The sequence below is a fragment of the Trichechus manatus genome, unplaced genomic scaffold (genome assembly GCF_000243295.1).
Source record: "Trichechus manatus latirostris isolate Lorelei unplaced genomic scaffold, TriManLat1.0 scaffold00019, whole genome shotgun sequence".
NCBI classification, from domain to species: domain Eukaryota; kingdom Metazoa; phylum Chordata; class Mammalia; order Sirenia; family Trichechidae; genus Trichechus; species Trichechus manatus.
In genome coordinates, this window is record NW_004443955.1 from 691,287 (window position 1) to 708,615 (window position 17,329).

At 40.7% G+C, this 17,329-nt stretch overlaps 1 protein-coding gene across 5 annotated transcripts in view; it reads left to right on the forward strand.

Moving 5' to 3' along the window:
* The window catches only part of HERC2 (HECT and RLD domain containing E3 ubiquitin protein ligase 2), a 341,529-nt gene that overhangs the window by 111,176 nt on the left and 213,024 nt on the right, over positions 1-17,329 (forward strand). For all 5 annotated transcript variants that reach the window (XM_004372619.2, XM_023727841.1, XM_023727839.1 and 2 more), the window contains 9 exons: positions 1,215-1,325; positions 1,836-2,007; positions 3,525-3,698; positions 5,731-5,919; positions 6,156-6,307; positions 8,742-8,899; positions 8,988-9,101; positions 11,191-11,442; positions 13,710-13,903. In XM_004372619.2, the coding sequence (XP_004372676.1) occupies positions 1,215-1,325; positions 1,836-2,007; positions 3,525-3,698; positions 5,731-5,919; positions 6,156-6,307; positions 8,742-8,899; positions 8,988-9,101; positions 11,191-11,442; positions 13,710-13,903 (1,516 nt within the window). The remainder of the gene's footprint in view (positions 1-1,214; positions 1,326-1,835; positions 2,008-3,524; positions 3,699-5,730; positions 5,920-6,155; positions 6,308-8,741; positions 8,900-8,987; positions 9,102-11,190; positions 11,443-13,709; positions 13,904-17,329) is intronic.

Consider the following 17,329-nt stretch of genomic DNA (forward strand, 5'->3'; position numbering starts at 1 on the left):
GTGTGCCCTCCCCTCAGTGGAGGTCGCTGTGGCTGGCCCCTTTCACTGACTAGGGTGCTGCTCGTTTCCATGCGAGGGGGTCGGAAGACCTTTCTCGGGAAGGCTGATGAAGACATCACCACAGAGGATAAGGCTGGGGACCCTGAGAAATAAGCTTGCAATTCATCTGAAAAATTCAACTTGTAATGGTGATGCCATGAGATTCTCCTTCTTTCATCTAGGATCAAGAAAACTAGTTATTACTGAGAAATGGAAAAAAGTTAAAATTTTTTCTTTGATCAGAGATAAAAATAAGCAGAGATATTTTGTCTGTATATTCTCAGGTACTTTGAGAAATTGGTTCTTCTCCAGTACTACAGGAGACTGTTGATAACTCTAAAAACCTTACACTTTATTGAGACTTGAAAAATATTCAAATATTAACTAATGATATAAGTTATTTTATGCTTCAGAAACTTGGAATATATCTTCTAATGTAATTATATCTTATGTGAATTAGTACCATTAATAAAATATATCTTTACAAGTTAATTTTATACTTTAAAGTCTCTGAATAGATTTGGGTAGTGTCTTAGTCATCTAGTGCTGCTACAACAGAAATACCACAAGTGGATGGCTTTAACAAAGAGAAATTTATTTCTTCACAGTAAAATAGGCTAAAAGTCCAAATTCAGGGTGTCAGCTCCAGGGAAAGGCTTTCTCCCTCTGTCACCCTTCTCATCAATGTTCCCCTGGACTAGGAGCTTCTCCGCGCAGGGACCGTGGGTCCAAAGGACACTCTCTGCTCCTGGCACTACTTTCTTGGTGGTATGAGGTCCCCTGTCTCTCTGCTCACTTCTCTCTTTTATCTCTCAAGAGATTGCCTCAGGACAGAATCCATTCTTGTAGATTGAGTCCCGCCTTAGTAATACAACTGCCGCAACTGCCACCCATCCTCCCTCATTAACATCATAAAAGCAGGATTTACAACATATGGGAAAACCACACAATAGCAGGAGTCATGGCCAGGACAAATTGATACACACATTGTTAGGGGGACATAGTTCAACCATGACAGGTAGTAAGTCGCAGAAAGTTGATTCTAAATATTCAAAGTATTTTTTTTTTTTTTTAATGGGAGAGAGCATATAGCATTATTAATATTTTAGTAGTGTTTTAAGCATGATGACTTTCTCTGACACTGCTTTGTCCTGCATCCACTACTGTTGTTTCAGGGATGTCCATGGAATGCCTGGCGCCAAAGGACCAGGGAGCATTCCCCTGCAGGACCAGCACTTGGCACTGGCCATCCTGTTGGAGCTTGCCGTGCAGAGGGGCACGCTCAGGTGAGAGTGCCACAGGATGCCAGTGGTTTAGGGAGGTGCCCCAGCATCCATCGAGCTTTTATATCTTATGACCTTGCATTTAATTGTTGGTGACTGTAGCAGATGCGTGGTGGTCTCTAATTCAAAGGGCCCACTCTTTCTTTCAAAGCCAGGTACAATTAGATTTTCTTCACACCTAGAGCTCTGTTATTTTATTCTTGTAGCTTTCTAAAATAATTATTTTTATTGCATTAATTTAAGGTATTAGAAATTCCTCACTGAAAGAGCTATTTAAACTTATTTTAGACTGTGGTATTATATTTTTGATAAACAGCAGGTTGATGTCTTGTGCTAGAATCTTGGTGCTGTGTCAGTGATTTTATTGTCAAGAATTGTTTCCAGGGCATTATTTTAGTTTCCTTTTAAATCTAGTATATCTTGTCAATTTTGTTTAGCTGTTTACTTTTATTTTTGACGAACCATGGCAAAATGTTAATCTGCTTTTACTAGAGAATATATTTTCCCTTTTAGCCAAATGTTATCTGCCATCATGTTGTTGCTTCAGTTGTGGGACAGCGGTGCCCGGGAGACTGACAACGAGCGGTCTGCACAGGGGACCAGTGCCCCCCTGCTGCCGTTGCTGCAGAGGTTCCAGGGCATCCTTGGCAGTAAAGATGTGCTGCACCCAGAGGCTGACACTCACGTAAGCATCCCATGGCACTCTGGGTCCAAGTACAAGCTTGATTGTAGTTATTGAGAGTAGGGAGACTTCTGTCAACTCGACCAGGGTGCATGGCCGTGGACATGGTTGTCTCTTGGGGTGTCTGTATGTGGTCAGGTAAGGCAGGTGTGGCAGGCCGCGGTGTGGGTTCACCTGGTGTGGTAGAATGTCCCATGAGCAAATGAGGATTCTTTGATGTGCTAAGTAGTGGCCAGAGCCACTGGGCTCTGCATTTTTGTTGTTGGGTTGTGTATGTTTTGTAGGAGGGCTTTATGTGTTAACATACATACCCAGTTGTAGTTTTAGAGATCCCTGTCTGCTGCATGTTGACTGTACTGTTTCTTTCTGCTACACTAGAGCAGCATAGCCCTCATGTGCACGGAGGTTAGTGCTTGCGTGCTCCCAGCAGCTTCTTGTAGCGCACATTTGCTGTGAGGGAGGTGAGATTTAGATGCTGTGGAAGATGTAAAGAAAGCGTGCTCACTTCCATGAAGGAGTTGTTAGTAGAGGAATGAAGATGGGTAAAACCCCTGATGTATTTCAAATGCAAAAGATGAGACTCAAGTAGCTCATCATTGATACTTGCAGCAGATAGATAACATAGGAAGGCCATGCATTGAGTTGGGAGAAGGGTTAGCACATTGAGGTGAGGATCAGGACATTGTCATAAGGCTCAGAGGAGTGATCTAACATGAAATGTCACTTTGTCTACATGGAAAAACACACATCCAGACATCTTACTGTTTCATTTTGAGAATATGCCTAGGAGAGCCAGGTAAGTCTTCATCTCCCTCTCCCCCATCAGGCTGTTTGTGGGGAATTACTGGTATAATTGTCCATTTAAGTTATGTTACCATATTAAGTGTCAAATGCACACTTTAAATACATATTAGAAAAGGGGGATACCCCGCCCAGGCTGCAGCTGTCCGAGCAGGCCTGAAGGCCACCTCAGCTCATTCTAGCCTGTGACTCCCCAAGACTGCTTCTTTTTAGAAGTAGACATTTAGTTTTGCAAGTCTTTTCTAGAAACATGTAGCTATTCTGTTATAATGTTTAAGCCTAATTTTTTCTATTATTTGGCAGAATTGAACTATGACTTAATTTGCAAATACAATTTTCTCCAGAGTGGGCAGCATTTAAATTAAAATAAGGAATTTTGTTTTTAGTTTTTAAAGTCAGGTTGAGGTGCTGTTTGTGCCACCCCGAAGCTTGTTCTCGAAGGTCCTGCGGGAGGCATGACTTGCAGGATGATTTGGGCTGTATTAGTAATCCATGTGGAGTCGACATCTCTAGCATTCACCTGAGGTGTAGTGTAACAATTGTATAGATGTGTAGTATAAATGTGTAGTCAACAGTTACCATTTAATGGCCAAAATGAACAGATTCACAGATATTATGTATCTGTAAATACCAAAATATAAAGAGTGGCTACAGGCTAATTGTGTTACTTTAATTTTTCTCACCATTTCTCAAGATGTTTGTTTGCATTTCTTGTCTAGCTCTTATCTGGCCCTCTGAGCCCCAATGAGAGTTTTCTGAGGTACCTTACCCTGCCACAAGACAATGAGCTGGCAATCGACTTACGACAGACTGCGGTCGTTGTCACGGCCCATCTGGACCGCCTGGCAACACCCTGTATGCCTCCTTTGTGTAGCTCTCCAACATCTCACAAGGTATTTGCTGTGGTAGCCTTCTCTATATGCTTTATAATTAATAATTCCACTAGATTCTCATTCTGTACTTGTGTGGTTCTTGGTCTGTATGATATTGTGGGTGAGAACTGGTTTATAGCTTTTAAAAATGTGTACAGTAGTCAAAATGAGTGACTGCATGATCTTCTGTAGCTTTGGCACATTAGAGCCACCCTGTGAGTGGCATCTGCTGTTATCTGAGGCACCAGTGTGGTTCTTGGTAGTACCTGTCCCCTAGGCAGTCTGGCGGTGCTCGTGGTGTACAGTCGTGGGATGCTCATCATGTGCCAGGCACTGTGCCCTTCCTGAGTTCCTTGGACGATCTTCTTGGAATCCTCATCAAGCAGGTAGGGCCAGCTGAGGCACACAGGGGTCAAGTCAAGGGACCCACCTTGTGTCCCTGGCTCCAGGTTCAGGGGGCAAGTCCCCAGAGAGCTCATCTTTATCAACAACACATCTGGAAGGTTCCAGATGTTGCTTGTGCACTAGAAGCTCTGAAAGCGGCTGTCTGCTGCGAAGCTGGTTCTAGGAATAATGACACTGCTGATGTTGAGGCTGGTGTGTGTGGGGGGCACGTGTGTGCAGACTCACTGGAACCTCACACACCATCTTACCTGGTTGTCTGCAGTGTAGTTTAGATGGTAATTAACTGCCAAGGACACGCAGAATGATCTTGGTTTTTTATCCAGGTTTTCCTAACTCTATTTTTAATATGAAGAGTATTTTTTTGTCATTAAAAAAAGAATAGTATATTCATACGGCTCAAAATAAAAATACGTGTACAGACACATCATACCCCACTGTCATCTACCAAGTGCCCCTACCTGCTCCTTATTGCTTCTTTAGTATCTTCTGTATTGTTTAGTGTTTTCTGGAATGAACATTTATTCTTATTTTCCCTCCTTTCTTATTTTAGACATAGCATGTTACATATACTTTGTAGCTTGTCTTTTTAACAGTATACACTGGAGATCTTTCTGTATCAATATAGAGAGCTTCTTGCTTTGTTTTTTTAGAGCAGCTTAGTATTCCACCTGTGGCTGTATCGGAGTTTTTGTTTTCGACTAGTCTACTGTTGGTGAACACTTCGGTTGTTGCCAGTATTTGCTACTTAACTAGTGCTACAAGGACTAATCTGGTATGATATGTGTGCTACTGTGTGTGTGTGTGTGTGTGTGTGCGTGTGTGTGTGTGTGTGTGTGCACGCACGTGTGTGCACGTGTGTGCGCGTGTGTGTGCGTGTGCGTGCATGTGTATGCACGCAGGTAGTGAAGTACTTGGTGAGGTGGCTGGGCAAATGTGCTGGATGTATTTGATGAACATTGCCAAGTTGCTCTGGTACAGTTGATTCCTAGTGTTCACATCCACAGGAAGAACATTCGTCATTCCAAGGCCTCACTGCAGGGAGCTTAGGCTTTTGGATTTTTGGCTGTTACGGTATGAAGTGGTACCCTGGTTCAGTCTGAGCATTGTTTTCTTAATGTGTTTAAGGTCCACATGTGTTGTTTTTAGGTGCCATTGAGTTGGTTCCAACTCATAACGACCCCAAGTCCAACAGAATGAAACACTGCCCAGTCCTGCACCATCCTCACAATCATTGTTACACTTGGGCCCATTGTTGCAGTCCCTATGTCAGTCTATCTTGTTGAGGGTCTTCCTCTTTTTTGTTGTCCCTCTACTTTACCAAGCATGATGTCCTTCTCCAGGGACTCGTCCCTCCTGACAGCATGTGAAAGTACACGGGACGAAGTCTTCCCACATGCAGTGCTTTCTATCAGGCTCTTCTAAAATGAAGTGCTGTGGAAAGTCACCTGTTCAGTCCCTTCATCTTCTGTGTTAACTGGGGCCCTTATGTTTAATACAGAATGTTATCAGTTAACATAGCTCTTTTCTTTACTTGTTTTGTTGTTAGCGTAGAATATTTTATTGTTACCACTAGAATGAGTTATTCTTTTGACTGAGAAAGAGATTTGGTTGCTGTTGTAAAGAAAATATGTACTTTATTATCTTACAGGGATCATTGCAAGAGGTCATAGGTTGGGGGTTAATAGGATGGAAATACTATGCCAATGTGATTGGTCCCATTCAGTGTGAAGGCCTTGCCAGCCTGGGGGTCATGCAGATTGCCTGTGCAGAGAAGCGCTTCCTCATCTTGTCGAGGAGTGGCCGCGTGTACATGCAGGCCTACAACAGCGATGCTCTGGTAGGTGCTTTCATCTGAGCCTGGTATTCCTGTAAGGGGCAGGCATTTCTCCCCTTGAGCACAGGGGCAACCTGTACTGACTCAAGCAAGTCAAGTCTCTATTGTTCTGTGGGTGTCAGGTGGGCGGAGTGCTAGGGTAGGGTTTGTTAAAGTGAGATGTACAATTTGAGAAAATTCATGCTGTTCATTATTTTTGTACTGATCACTAATGTTTCTTCCTATTTTTACTCTTCCAGGCCCCACAGCTGGTCCAGGGTCTTGCCTCTAGAAACATTATAAAAATCGCTGCGCATTCTGATGGTCACCATTACCTGGCGTTGGCAGCCACTGGAGAGGTTTACTCCTGGGGCTGTGGGGATGGGGGCCGACTGGGCCACGGGGACACTGTGTACGTATGGAGCTATTCCTCTAATTGACATGTGCGTCTTCATGTTGCTGTATCTAAAATAGAGTGGCAAAATAAAAGTGTAGCTGGGTTTTTTAAAGCTGCTCTGACGTGTACTAGGATATGTCTGCCCTTAGCAGTACTGCAGGATCTCCACAGTACAGAGAGTGACATAAGTTGACCTCATGTTCTTCTCCCTCAGCTTCAACAGCCAGCAGATTTTTGCTTCTCCTGTTCCATCCACTCACACCACAACCCCCACGATGGAGTTTTCTAAAGTGAATTCCACACTGCTATCTATCATTTTATTCATAAATGTTTCCACATTCTCTAACAGTTAAGGTCCCCCTGTTTTTGAACCGTAATATCATTATCACACATTCTAAAATGAAAGATTTCTTAATATTATTTTATCTGGTGGAAGCTTTTTATTACGTTGAGAGACCAGAAATAAACACAGAAAATGGTGAAGTTAAAGACAACAAGGCTGTAAAAGTGAAAGATCTGACAGTTCCCATGGAACGATGAGACTCTGTCATGCATTGCTGTTGTATTTGGAAACTGGCGAAAGAAACTTTTACCTTAGGCTGAAATTGAAGATCAAGTATGCTCCAATTCAGCAACCCCAATTACTGTATTTTTACGCAGATAACACTCATGTTACATGTTTTTGCCAACTGCGCAGCCCCATTGCACATCATTTTCACAGGTGCACTGTGCGTGAGACGTGTTGTTTACATGGGTGCATTATTTGCAGAAAATAGGTAATGTGCATCAGAGATGTATACAGGAGGAGGACGGCAGCAGGGTTTGGAGTGATGACCTTCTGGACTCTGTCCCCCCCGTCTATTCCCAGGAGACTGGAGAAGCAGTGTCGGCTCTTCATGTAGTGAGACACTCTACTCGAGTGGAATGAGCGAATCACGGCTCCACCACCCCAACTCGAAAGAATCTCAAAAACCCGAAAAAGCTGTGTTATGTGTATAGTATTACACATTTGTGCAGAAGTGTTCAGAAACATTCAGAACTTACCAGTGTTGTGAGGAAATTCAGACAAATGTGGTAAAACTGTCATGAAAAACAAAGGAATGATAAACATGAGATATAGACTTGTTACTCTCAGATTGGAAGGGAGGTGAGATCGGCATGGGCGCATGTGACTGAAATGGTATTGTGAATGATTTCCCAGAGAAGCTGGGTTATTTTATATATAATTTACCATGTATAAAATATTTCATAATAAAATAATATTCAGCCGAGATTAAGTGCTAGAATGAATAACTTGTGTATTGCTCTATGAGTTCGGAGAGGGAAAAAAAAATCAGTGTAGACAGCAGGAGTTGGAGAGAGACTTTTGGGGGAGTTGAAATGAGCTGAACCAAGAAGGAGAAAGTTAACTGGAGTGGAATTGAGATGTGCACATACCTGTGTATGCGTTTATTTATTTCGTAGACTAGTGGGTCACAAAGTGAGTAAACCATGTCTTTGGAGAGGCTGGAGTGGGCTTATGTGGATGCTTAAGAAAATGTTATCAATAAGAGTAAACATTCTGATTATAAACATAGGACGTTTTGTTTTAGAAATTTCTTCAACTGGTAAGACTTTTCTTTCTGAATGTGTACTGTCATACTGATGGTAAGATACAGATTGCAGTGTGAGTTAGTAACCCTTGCTTGCATTATCCTTTCCACATTTACTTAACAACTGTATATAAAATTTCAACCAACTTTATGGAGGTTTACATAGAATAAAATTAATCAGTTTTTAGTGTACAGTTTGATACATTTTGGCAAATACGTACAGTTGGGTGACCACCACAATTAAGCTGTTGAACATTTCCATTGCATCTACGGTTTCTTCTGTACCCCTTTGTAGTCAGTCCCTTCTCCCCACCCCCAACCCGTGGCAATCACTGATCTGCTCTCTATCACTGTTAGTTTGCCTTTTCCAGGTTTTAATATAAATGGAATCATACAGTATATTTTGTTTTTGGTCTCTTTCATTTAGCACGGTACTTTTGAGATTAAACTGTGTTGTTGTGTATCTGTAGTTCATTCTTTTTTATTGCTGAGTAGTGTTCCATTGTGTAGATGTACCACAGTTTATTTATTCATTAGTTCATGGACATTTTGGTCATTTCCAGTTTTGGACTATTGTGACTAAACCTGCTGTGAACTCATGTACACGTACGCATCTTTAACAAATGTTTTGAAATCTTGCTGGATACCATACTTGGCATTAGATACCTTTTTAACAAAGTTTAGTCATGGAGATATTAGGTTTTTGATTTATATATTGCCTTAATTACTTCGTAAGACATTTGAAAGTAGAAACAGCCTTGACACTATGATGGTTTATTCCTAATAGTGAATTTCTTTCCCAACAACAATAAAAATGCCTAAAAGGGCATTCACATATGTCCTTTTTGTCTCCACAGGCCTCTGGAAGAACCTAAGGTGATCTCTGCTTTTTCTGGAAAGCAGGCTGGGAAGCACGTGGTACACATTGCTTGTGGAAGCACATACAGCGCGGCCATCACTGCTGAGGGGGAGCTGTATACGTGGGGCCGGGGAAACTACGGCCGACTGGGTCATGGTACGTTTGCTGTGTGAGGACGGAGTGTGTGCTGGGAAGTCACTTCTTATGAGGGTCTTGCAGTAATGACAGTTCTATCTGTTTGAAGGCTCCAGTGAGGACGAGGTCATTCCAGTGCTCGTAGCTGGGCTGAAAGGACTGAAGGTTATCGATGTGGCATGTGGGAGCGGGGATGCTCAGACCCTAGCTGTGACTGAGAACGGTATGTAGAGTATATGCTGCCTTGGGTAGGCTCTTGGGGATGTGGTACATCAGATGAAAGCGTGGAATACAGTGACCCTCAAGATATCATCCTGCCCACGAGATTGTTGGCTTTTAAGTGGGTGTAGGTCTCAGTGTCCTTTGTGAAGGGGCTTCTCAAAGCAGTTAAATGGCTTGGATTTGCCTAAAGCCAGAAACTAGTTAGTGGTTACCACCCTTAAATATTTACCATCTGGTCTTTTAAGAACAAGTTTGCTGATCCTTGGTTTCGATTATTTAGAATGGGAACCTCGTTGCTTATGGAGCAGTCTGAGCACAGAATCCTGATTTCTTATCTCACCTTTTACCATTTTTGCCTGTATCTAATTTAATGGGTTTTTCGTTTTTTTTTTTTTTTTTTTAAGCAATTCACTTTTATCGCATTTTTGCAAAGTAGTCAACTTAGTTCTTAGATTAAAAAAAAAACAACACACGTTTATTTTTGTAATTGGATTTTATCCACTAGCGTAATATTTAATTGTGGGGAGCATGCATTTGCAAATCAGCAATCCTAATCCTGTGCACAGTGCCAGTTGTGCAAACCAGTCCAGGGAGACTAAGATCACCCACCTCTGACACCAGATTTTGTGGTGGATAGCATACCCCACATCACACGTTTGGAAATCTTAGCTTTCCTTCCCTGGCTAGTCCAGATCCCAGCTGCCCTTACATCCCTTGTATCTCATCCCTAGCCACCCAGGGCTAAGTCAGCGGGTACCAGCTGCAAACACAGGGGTCCACACAACTCCATTTCAGACCAGCCAGGCCCACCATTCCCTTTAGGTCCAGTGATTTCATTAGAATGACCCATGGAGCCCACCAAAACAACATACGTACAATAACTCTAATCTAACAGAGAAGGATATAAATGAAAAAATATACAGGGCAAGGTCCAGGAGGGGTCCCAGCATGTGGTCTCAAGGGGATACATTTATTTATCCTCCCAAGAACAGATGTTCACTCTCACCAACCAGGAAACTCTTCAGCTAGGAAATGCTCCAGGACATGGAGCAGAAATGACCCGCACCAGTGCAGCTCTTGGGGTGCCACCCAGTACAGCTGTCATATAGTTCTGGTAGCTCTCGTACAATTCTTCTCTTGGTCAGAATAGCTCTTCTGTGTGCCTCTCAGCACAGCTCTTTATCTGTGCAGCTCTCTGCTCCCTTTAGCACAGCACTTAGAACTGCAGCTTGGAGGATTTCCATCACAGAGCTTCCCGTCCAAAGGACGTGCCATCCCTCCCGACTCTGGAAAGCCCCTTTGGAACCTCCATGTGCTGGGCTTTTTATAGGGCAGTCTTTGTGTTCTTTTGTCAGCTCCTGGGCAGAGTTGTTGTCAATTACTGGGTGGGGCTCTTTAGCCAAACTGGGCAAAGGTTGTGCTCCTTGTCGGTTACCGAGCGGGGCTCCCCAGCCAGACCAGGCGAAGCTCGTGCTTCTTGTCGGTAATTGGGGCCAAGGGGAGCTCTCTAGTCAGACTGGACAAAAGTAGCAAACCCTTGGGGCAGTCAACAGCTTGGAAAATCCCCTAAGGTCAGTTTCCAAAAACAAGGGCAAAAGGCCACATGAGGGAACTCATTGTACCACATTAACTACTATAACAAGTACAATTGGGAAGAAATACAGTTGTACAGTTGACTCTTGGTCAGCATGATGGGAACAGAAGTATACAGACAACTAGAATGGTCTGTGGGCCTGGAACAGTTGCCATGCCATGGGCATCAGCTGTTATGTTTTATGGAGGGGATTGTCAGTGCTCAGGACTTGGTTAAAGTCGTGTTACTGAGCCCAAGCTAGTAAGAATCAGGACTTTATTATTCATCTAATTAAAACAAGAAGAAAATACAACTTCCACTTTCTTGGTTGCTTTTATATCAACCTCATATGTAAACTAGATTTCATTTGGTTGGTAACACCTATTTAGTGTTAACTGTATACATTGGTGGTCCAGATTTGTGTGCTTTACTGAATGTGTTGATTATATTCAGCCATTTAGAAGTTTCCGTTAAAGTGTACTGGTTTTTTTATTTAAATACGTTTATATGTTTTTAGGTCAAGTGTGGTCTTGGGGAGATGGTGACTACGGGAAATTGGGCAGAGGTGGTAGTGATGGCTGCAAAACGCCAAAGCTAATTGAAAAACTTCAAGACTTGGATGTTGTCAAAGTACGCTGTGGAAGTCAATTTTCTATTGCTTTGACAAAAGATGGCCAAGTTTATTCATGGGGAAAAGGTGATAATCAGAGACTTGGACATGGAACAGAGGAACATGTTCGTTATCCAAAACTATTGGAAGGTTTGCAAGGTGAGTGGAAAGTGTGTACTGTTTTTTAAATCCTTTGGGGCAGTTTCTTTAGTCATCTGTTAAAGTTGGCAGATTTTGTTTTCTTTAATGGATGTTTCATGAATAGACCATTATTAAAAGCTTTCATTCACATTTTTCTAAGTACAGATGAAAATTGATTTGTATATATTTTTAAAAATGGCCTAGAATAATTCTTATCAAATTTAATAAAAAATCCATTGAATTTACTAATATTTTAGAGTTCTTTTTGTAAAAGGCATTCATTTATCACTCCGTAAAATGGGCTTGCTTAAAATCAGCTATTGTTTTGGTAGTCACATGTAGTTATACTGTAGAAATTGCTAAGACCGTGGGTATGCATGGTGCTGTTGGAGTACAGTGGGAGGTAGCATTGGGTACACTTTGGTTGTCTCATTTGAACTTGGCCTTGATAGGTGAAGAGAAGGTTGAGGTGTCCAACATGCATTTTAGGTAGAGGGAATAAGAGCAAGATACATGGATGTGAATTCATGTGCTTTCTGCAGTGGTGAGCCACTGAGTGTGGTTAAGAGAGGGTGGGAAAATCTGTAAGAAAAGAGACTAGAACAATGAGCTAGATAAAGGCCCTTGAATGCTTTTATGGTATTCTTATTATGGACGTTAGTCTGCAGCAAGTAGGAACCATCAAAACCATAATGGTTGGGCTATAGGAGGGATTTTTTTTTTTTAAGGGGAGAACTGGAATTTTCCAAACAAGTTGGCCTGGTGGTATACTAGACAGTCTCTATCCCCAGGGAGAGTTTGTGAAGAGTAAGAAGAAAGAGAGAAAGGGTCAGTAGTAGGTTTATCACATGGGGCATTTTTGTCGAGTGTTTAAGGGGTAGACAAACTTTTTCTTAAAGGAGATAGTAAATATTTTAGGTTTGAGGGCTGTAGTCTGTCCCAATAACTCAACTTTGCTATTGCTGCTCAAAAGATGGCATAGACAATTGTAAGCAAACAAGGGACTATGTTCCAGTAAAGCTTTATTCTCACAAACAGGCCTCACTCTGCCTTTAGCCTGAGGGTTATGGTTTGCAAGATCCTTGCTCTAATACATTCATCTTTATTTGTGTTTTTGCTTCTTTATCAAGGGAATTTGGAAGTGGGTCTGTTAAGTGGGACTTGCCTGCTTCTGAATCATGGCAGCTGTTTTGGTTTTTGTGTTTGACAGTTTTTTTCCCCATTTTTTTTTTTTTTTAAGCATGTTAATGCCTTTAGAAACTAGGAGTTGAATGTGCTCAAAGGGTGATTATTATTTTCAGAGCTTCTGAGTTGGAAACCCTGAAAGCATAATGGTTAAGAGCTACGGCTGCTAAGCAAAAGACTGGCAGTTCGAATCCACCAGGCACTCCTTGGAAGCCTTATGGGGCAGTTCTTCTCTGTCCTGTAGGGTTGCTATGAGTTGGAATTGACTTGACGGCAACAGGTTTTTTTTTTTCCCCCGAGTTAAGTTGTAGAGTTGTAGCATTTACTAGTATGTTACGGAACCATTTTTGAATTTCATTTACCTTCTTGCTTATGTTCTCCTCCATTAGTAAAGGAAATCAGCTCCCTCAGTTGCATTTGTGGATATACTTTACCATGAGAGTATTTCAAGTATTGTTGATACATTTTGTTTTAAAAACTTATAATAGGCTCTTAGGGTAGAATTTTAAATTTTACTGTAGTAGAGTTTTTTAGCAGAATTACTTTTTATGATACATTTCTGAGAAATACCCCTTGTGTTGATGGTGTTAGACTTAAAAAAATATGATAGTTTGCAAAATTGTAATACTTTGCTGACACTATTTAAATGGAAAACAAAGTTTTATATCTTTTTATCATCTATGGAGAAAAGTAGTTTTCCCTTTAAGAAAATATTCTCAGTGAAGAGTGTACTTTTCATGGTTGTACCTTGGAGCGGAAGAATGTGGTCTGATAGGTAATTAAAAATACACTTATCACTTTATGAATGAGAGTCTGAATAAGGAGGAGAAAAAAAAAAAATCACAGGTCCTTTGTATGCCCTAGCATTATTTTATTTGTAAATAGTGGGTCTTAACAAATTGTAGTTGGCAAAAATACACTAGGAGTATTTTTCAAGTATACACTTGAAGCAGACGAATTGGGCTTCATTTTAAAGCAACCAGTTGTCCTTCAGAAGTTAATATTAAATGTCTTCCTGACTTCAGTGGCTTGGTGAAAATATTTTCTTGCAACAGAAGTGATAGGATTGCAACTGAATCTGCATCATTCTTTCTTTGTAGGCAAAAAAGTGATTGATGTGGCTGCAGGCTCCACACACTGCCTTGCTTTGACTGAGGACAGTGAGGTCCACAGCTGGGGAAGCAACGACCAGTGCCAGCACTTCGACACCTTACGTGTAACCAAACCAGAACCTGCTGCTCTGCCGGGTCTGGACACGAAGCACATCGTTGGAATTGCCTGTGGGCCTGCCCAGGTACTGGATACATGGCTTGGTTTGGTAGTTTTTAACGTTTTGGTTTCCAGTTGTTCGTTGCTAGTCTGTAGAAACACAACTGATTTTTGTGTGTTAATTTTATATCCTGCAGTCATACTAAAGTCGTGTATTAGTTCTAGGAGCTTCATTGGGATTCCTTCTTAGACAGCTATGTTGTCTGCTAACAGAGGCAGTTTTATTTCTTCCTTTCCAGTATGTATGTCTTCTGTTTCTTTTCCTTGCCTGATTACATTGGCCAAGACTTCCTACAATACTGTGTTGAGTAAGAGTAATGAGTGTGCATCCTTGTCTTTTTCCTGATCATAGGGGGAAAGTATTCAGTCTTTTCCCATTGAGTATGATATTAGCTGTGGGTTTTTTATAGATGCCTTTTATCAGATTAGGGAAGTCTCTTTTAATTCCTACTTTTTTGAGAGTTTTTGTTTTCAGTGGATACTGAAGTTTGTTAAATGGTTTTCCTTTCTCAAATGATATGATTAAGGAGTTGTCTTTCTTTAGTCTGTTAATAAGGTAGATTGCATTGACTGATTTTCAAATATTGACTAAGCCTTGCATTACTGGGATAAACCCTACCTTGTCATGATGTATTATTCTTTCTCTATATTGCTGGATTTGATTCGCTAATACTTTGTTGAGGATTTTCCCATCAGTGTTCATGAGGGATATTGGTTTGTAGTTTCTTTTTCTCGTACTGTCTTGTCGTATTTTGGTATCAGGGTAAAGATGACATCTTATTAAGTGTTGGCAAGTGTTTTCTAGAAGAGACTGTGCAGAATTGGTGTTATTTTACCTTTAGGTGTTTGCTAGAATTCTCCTGTGAAACCATCTGGGCCTGAAGATTTCTTTCTCAGAAGGCTTTTAACTACAAAGTCAATTCCTTGTAATAGAGGACTAGGAGTCCCTGGGTGGTGCTACAGTTAAGCACTTGACTGCTAGCTGAAAGGTAGGCATTTTGAACCCAACCAGAGGTGCCTCAGAAGACAGGCCTGGTGATCTCCTTCTGAAAGGTCTTGAAAACTCTATGGAGCAGCTCTACTCTGCACACATGGGGTTACCATTAGTCAAAATTGAGTTGATGTTAACTACCAACAACAATATAGGACTCTCCAGGTTATCTGTTTCTTCTTGGGTGGGTTTTCCTGGTTGATGGCATTCAAGGAATTGCTCCATTTCATTGAAATTGTCCAGTATTTCTGTGTAAAGTTTTCCCTTAGTATTCCCTTACTAACCTTTGAAGTCTATGGTATCTGTAGTGATAATCCCTTCTGTCATTATATCGGTAATATGTGTCTTTTCTCTTTTTTCTTTGTCAGTTTTGCTAGAAATTTATCTATTTTGTTTGTCTTTTTAAAGAGCTAGCTTTTAGTTTCATTAATTTCTCTCTTTCGTTGATTTCTCCTCTTATGTTTGTTCCTTTTTTCCCCGCTTCAACGTGCTTTGGGTTTACTTTGCTGTCTTTTTCTGGTTTCATAAAGTGGAAGCCTAGATTGATAATTTTAGACCTTTCTTCTTTTGTAAAATATGAGCATATAATGCTAGAAATTTCCCTCTAAGCGGTGCTTTAACTGTGTTCCACGAATTTTGATATATTGTATTTTCATTTTGTCATCTTTTTCTGTTATTGATTTCTAGCTTAATTTGATTGTGGTCAGAGAACACACTGTGTTATTTCAATTCTTTTAAATTTGTTGATATTTGTTTTATGAATTGTTCTATGTAGCAGGTTGTGTTCTGTCTTGTTCTGTGTGTGCTTAAAAAGAATATGTATTGTGCTCTTGTTTTGTGAAGTGTACTGTAAATGGCAGTTAGATCTAGTTCATTGAGGTTATTGTTCAGTTCTTCTAGATCCATGCTCATTTTCTGTCTTCTTGTTTCATTATAGAAGGAGAATGTTGGTGTTTCCAGCCATAATTGTGGATTTGTCCATTTCTCTTTTCACTTCTATCAGTTTTTGCCTCATGTATTTTGCAGCTCTGTTGTTAGATGCATACCCATTTAGAATTATTCTTTCTTCTTGGTGAATTGACTCCTTTATCATTATGTAATGTCCCTCTTTATCCTTGGTTCTTTTCCTTACTCTGAAGTCTATTTTGTCTGATGTTAATATAGCCACTCCAGTTTTATTTTGATTAATGTTTGCATAGTATATGTTTTTCTATCATTTTACTTAAAAAACAAAACAAAACAAACAAAAAATCCCAACTTTTTATTCTGAAATAATTATAGATTCACAGGATGTTGCAAAGGTAATAATGAGAGGTCCCTTGTACCTTCACCCACTCAGTTTCCCCTGTGGATTACATCTTACTGCTTACATCTTACTTATGTGTAAGTACAGTATCAAAACTAGGAAATTGATATTGCTATAAATGTTAGATCTCTGTTGTTTTGTCACATGTGTAGGTTTCTTGTAACTGCCACTGTAGTCAAGATACAGAAATATTCCATCACCCCAAAGATCTTCCACCTGCCCTAGCTCCGGTACTCCCCACATCCCTAATCCTTGATAACCCTTAATCTGTTCTCCATTTTTATAATTTTATCATTTTGAGAATGTTGTAGAAGTGGATTTATGTCCTCTGTGACCTTTTGAGATTGGCGTTGTTCATTCAGCCTAAGGCCTTTGAGATTCTTCCAAGTTGTTGTGTATGTTCATTCTTTTTTATTGCTGCAAAGTATTCCATGATATGGACGTACCAGTTTCTGTAACAGTTCACCCATTGAAGAACGTCTGGATTGTTTGCAGATTTTGGCAATTACGAATAAAGCTGCTATGAACGTTTGTGTATAGTTTTTTATATGAACGTTAATTTCTCTGGAATAAATGCCTAGGAGTCCAATTGCTGGGTCATATGCCAAGTGTTATACTTAGTTTAGTTTTTGTTTTTTTAAACTGCCAAAAAAACTTTTCATAGTGACTGAACCATTTTACATTCAGTGTGCAATGTGTGAGGGATCCAGTTTCTTTGTACCCCTGCCAGTGCTCGGCGTCGTCACTGATTTTTATTTTAGTCATACCCGTAGGTGTGTAGCGATATTTCATTGTGATTTTAATTTGTATTTCTGTATGGCCAATGATGGTAAAAATCTTTGCATGTGCTTATTTTCCATCTGTATATCATGTTTAAGCTCCCTGGATGGTGCAAATGGTTTGTGATTGGCTGCTAACTGAAAGGTTGGCGGTTTGAATCCACCCAGCAGCTCAGCAGAAGAAACGCCTGGCAAACTGCTTCTGTAGAGGTTGTTGTTGTGTGCTGTTGAGTTGGTTTTGACTCGTAGTGACCCCTGTGACAGAGTAACAAACCCAGTGGAGCAGTTGTGTTCTGTGACACAAGGAGTAGCCACCATGCTTTGGAATCAGCTCGATGGCAGTGGGGTTTTTTGTTTCATATCTTTTTTTTTTTT